This window comes from Gossypium hirsutum, chromosome D02 (assembly GCF_007990345.1).
Source record: "Gossypium hirsutum isolate 1008001.06 chromosome D02, Gossypium_hirsutum_v2.1, whole genome shotgun sequence".
Classification (NCBI taxonomy): domain Eukaryota; kingdom Viridiplantae; phylum Streptophyta; class Magnoliopsida; order Malvales; family Malvaceae; genus Gossypium; species Gossypium hirsutum.
In genome coordinates this window covers 65,601,292-65,605,422 of record NC_053438.1, presented here as the reverse complement: position 1 = coordinate 65,605,422, position 4,131 = coordinate 65,601,292, and the positions used below count along the sequence as shown (strand labels likewise).

The following is a 4,131-nucleotide window of genomic DNA, read 5'->3' as shown; positions in this document are numbered from 1 at the left end:
GAGTAAGTAGCGTGTTTGGAGTCGGGAAAGGGTGATTCCATGTCAAATAGTGGCACCTACAGCTGGGCCAGAAATGGGGTAAGGGGTTGCCATCGCCGTCGTGGTTGGCTAGGGAATGACCAGCATTGTGGGTTCGCAGTGTCGCAGGCCAGAAGGAATGAATCCATTTGATAGTATCTGAGAGGGAAGGATTGTTTGGGCTTGCACTCCACATTACCAGCCACAATGTCTCCTCTTCATTTTTTTCTCCCAATTTGTTTTGTATTCTCTTAGATCTAATTTCTAAAATAAGTGTCACCAGTTTGATATTTCAGGATTTTCCCACTTTTATTTGGTTAAATTTTACTATTATTTGTAAATTGTAAATTTAGTTCATGATGTCAAATTTGATTAGTCTTCTATTTTATATTTTTTAAAATTTTAAAATTTCAATTTTGAAACAAATATAGCTAAATTTAATGACGAATTTTTTAAAATAACTTAATTAATTTAACAACTGTGATTATTAAAAATTTCAAATTAAAAAAATATAAAAATGACGAAATTAAAACTACATGAAACAAAAATGACAATTAAAATATAAGTAATAGTACAATTCAATCATTTTCTTTTGAAATACAAAATAAATAAATAAAAATAGTATGCTACAAATACAAATCCCAAACAAATATTTAAGGCTCCAAATTCGTTCCTGCTTTTTTTTTTTTATTCTTACCGAGGATTGTCTTCCTCCACCTTCATTTGAGTCGAGTATTTCCAACGTATTTATTTTATTTTATTTATTGAATTTATCAAAAGCTTTATTTACATATATAAATAGAGAGAGCAAGGCAGCTGCCAGTGATTATCAGCACCAATGACAGAAGCAAATAACAGAGGCAAATCCCAGAAGGGTGTGGTTGATGAAACAGAGAAGATGACAACATTCCAGGATGGAGAGACTGAGAAAGGCAAGCATCTTGATTCTGGGTCGGAGAGGCGTCAATGGAAGCCAGTTTTTGATGAAGCTTCCATCTCTCAAAGACCTCTCAAGAAGATTTGTAGCCCTGAACGTCATCACCCTCTTCCATCCTCTGCTTCTTTGGCTCATCACTCTTCACCCTCTTCTTCTTCTTCTTCTTCTTCTTCTTCTTCTTCTTCTTCTTCTTCTTTGCCATCTTCCAGACTGGTTTTTCCTTTTGCTTTTGATGCATCTCAGCCGCCGATTTTCTTTCCTCGACAATATGGAAATACTCAGCAACAGCAGCAGCAACATGGTTTAATCTATCGGCCATTGTATGCTGCAGAAACATCCCTATCACCTCAACAACAGCAGCAACAACAACAACTTCTTCAGCACTGGAGTGATGCACTGAATTTGAGTCCCAGAGGGAGGATGATGACGACGACAACAAGATTGGGGCAGGATGGTGGACCAATGTTTCGGCCTCCACTGCAGCCTGTCCACACTACCAAGCTTTATCGTGGCGTGAGGCAGAGGCATTGGGGCAAATGGGTAGCTGAAATTCGTCTTCCTCGTAACAGGACTCGCCTTTGGCTTGGCACATTTGATACAGCTGAAGATGCAGCTTTAGCCTATGATCGCGAAGCATTCAAGTTGAGAGGTGAGAATGCAAGGCTCAATTTCCCCGAGCTTTTCCTCAACAAAGATAAAGATACGTCCTCCCCGACCCCAACTTCGACAGTTTCCTCTCCGCAAACTCCCCATGAAAGTTCAAAGCAAGAACAGGGACCAACACTGGAAATAAACCCACCACCACCAGCACAGCCTCAGGGAGATAATCCAGACAGTGATGAGATGCATATAACAGCTGCAGAGGGTAGTTCTGGAGCAGGGGAAGGCGTCTCTGGTTCTCAGGAATTGGTGTGGGGTGATATGGCAGAGGCTTGGTTCAATACAATTCCAGCAGGTTGGGGTCCTGCTAGTCCAGTGTGGGATGATTTAGATACCACAAACAATCTTCTTTTTCCCTCCAATCTTCCTTTCACCAATCAAAACCAGCAAGAGTTGAATGATTCTGATCACCAAAAACAACATGTCTCTGCTTCAGCTTCTTCTCCAATGAAACCCTTCTTTTGGAAGGATCAATAGAGTCTAGACCCTGACATATTTTTCACAAATCCAACTAGCGGTTCCTTGAATGGCATTATTTCTTAATTCTTATCATTTAGGCTTTGAAACATCCATTCCCAGAGATTTGTTATTCACTTCCATCACACCTGCAAAAAGGTTGCGTATTTTTCATGCCTTTTAGCAGCTTGTTGTTGTTGCACTAAGCTTTCTGGTCCTAGTTGTATCCAGTATATCAACCCAGATAGTGTGATTAGCAACCCTTTTTAGCCGATTATGTTTGATGTAATGTTGCAGATGTAGCTATAGTCCAATTTGATTGCAGGAAAGAGTGGTTATCTCTTTCTCTATTCATCTATATTTTGGAGTTGGTTAAATTCATAATCAATTAAAATAAAGATAAATAAAAAAGAAGAGCCTATCATAACAAATGCAATGATGCATTCAGCAAATTTGCAGCATTAGCATTGGTCATAAATCATGGTACTTTTAACCAATCCCAATGAAGATTTGGATTGCTTGCCCTACTTCATACATTTTCCAACATCATGTTTTAATTATATTTTCCTTAAGAAAAAAAAGTATGTAATGTTTATTACACCCTACTTTCATCAATGTGTTTGCATAAACTTTAATTTGGAATACTCAAAGATTAATTACTTTCTATGTGCTTATAGAATCAAGGCATTTGATGCTGAAAGGTGGGACCAATCACCGGCCCATGAGACCATTTTCTTAGTTGCGACGCCCTAATGATGAACCACACACATAACAATCTGATTTAATTAACACTCGTGCTGTTAACTTAATAACATGTCACATCAGTTGTTTAAACCAAATCCTACTCCTTTTACTTTCATTTTACCATATGAATAGATATAAAAGTTGACAAATTAATTAGAATTCAGTAAATTTATTGTAAAAGCTGCATACCCAACAATTTGAGTCAATTTTGCTCAAATTTATTTTATTTATTAGATAATAATTTTAGAAAAATTCAATTCCAACCAATTTGAATCAAATAAATTTAGTGCTTCTTTTCTTGGTGTTGCAATGGAATAGAATTCTTGATGATGGAAGTAAAGATGTTTATGGGCCGAATCGAATTGAGTTCGGGTCAGGCTTAAGTATGATATTAATGTATTTTATATTTGTCTAAACCCGATCCAGGCCGAAATATGAACTTCAAATTTCACCCAGACTCGCCCATATTTATAACCCAAACCCATTTTAATCCTGCCCATATTAACTTTTAAATTTTTTTAAATACGTTTAATTTTTTTAATTTAATATTTAATAATTATATATTTTTATTTATTAAAATTTTGTATATAGCCATCTTAACCTTTTTTAATATTATATTATAGTAGTATATAAAAATAACATAATATATATCAAAATAACATTTTTTAATACTACTATAGATTTAATTTTTATGTATTATAAATTTTATAATATATATAAAAATAACATAATATAAAAAGATTACAAACTTAAAAACAAGCTAACCCAAACTCGGGTTTTAAATGTTCAAACCAAAACTTGACCCATATTTTAAACAAATCTTTTTTTTTTTGGCTTTTAAGCTTAATATTTTTGAGCGAATCCTCTCAAATTTTCAGCAAGCCTTTGAACTTGAACAGATAATCTGACTCATGAATAAGTTTAGAATGGATGAACAAGTACAAAGAATATTGATGGGTACGAGTGCAATAGCATGACTAGTGAGTTCTTATGTAAAATAACGATTATAGTTTTGTTTTTAATCACTTCTCCAATATCTTGGGGAGGATAATTAGGCATCACTTGGAGAAATATAAAGGAAATAAATGCTCATCAAAACTTGAAACCTTTGTTTAAGTTTGTGTTACGTGTCAGTATGACACAATTTTATGTTTGTTCTTTGTTTGATTTGTGCATTAATTCTTTTAATGTGACATCTTCTTTAGTAAGTGGCCAGAGTATGATTGTTGCCGAAAAGCAGTGGGTTAAAAACGTCTTAAAAGGAACTGTCTCTGCAAGATTTTAGATGGCAATGCTCAATTCAAACCAATTTAGAC

At 35.0% G+C, this 4,131-nt stretch overlaps 1 protein-coding gene across 1 annotated transcript; it reads left to right on the top strand.

Moving 5' to 3' along the window:
- Positions 1 to 743: 743 nt before the first annotated feature.
- Positions 744 to 2,429, top strand: LOC107909305 (ethylene-responsive transcription factor ERF054-like). Its single transcript, XM_016836785.2, has one exon. The coding sequence runs from the start codon at positions 857 to 859 to the stop codon at positions 2,090 to 2,092; it is 1,236 nt and encodes a 411-aa protein (XP_016692274.2). The 5' UTR covers positions 744 to 856; the 3' UTR covers positions 2,093 to 2,429.
- Positions 2,430 to 4,131: the final 1,702 nt, after the last annotated feature.

Coding starts and splice junctions, on each gene's coding strand:
- LOC107909305 (XM_016836785.2), top strand. CDS start 857: ATGACAGAAGCAAATAACAGAGGCAAATCCCAGAAGGGTGTGGTTGAT.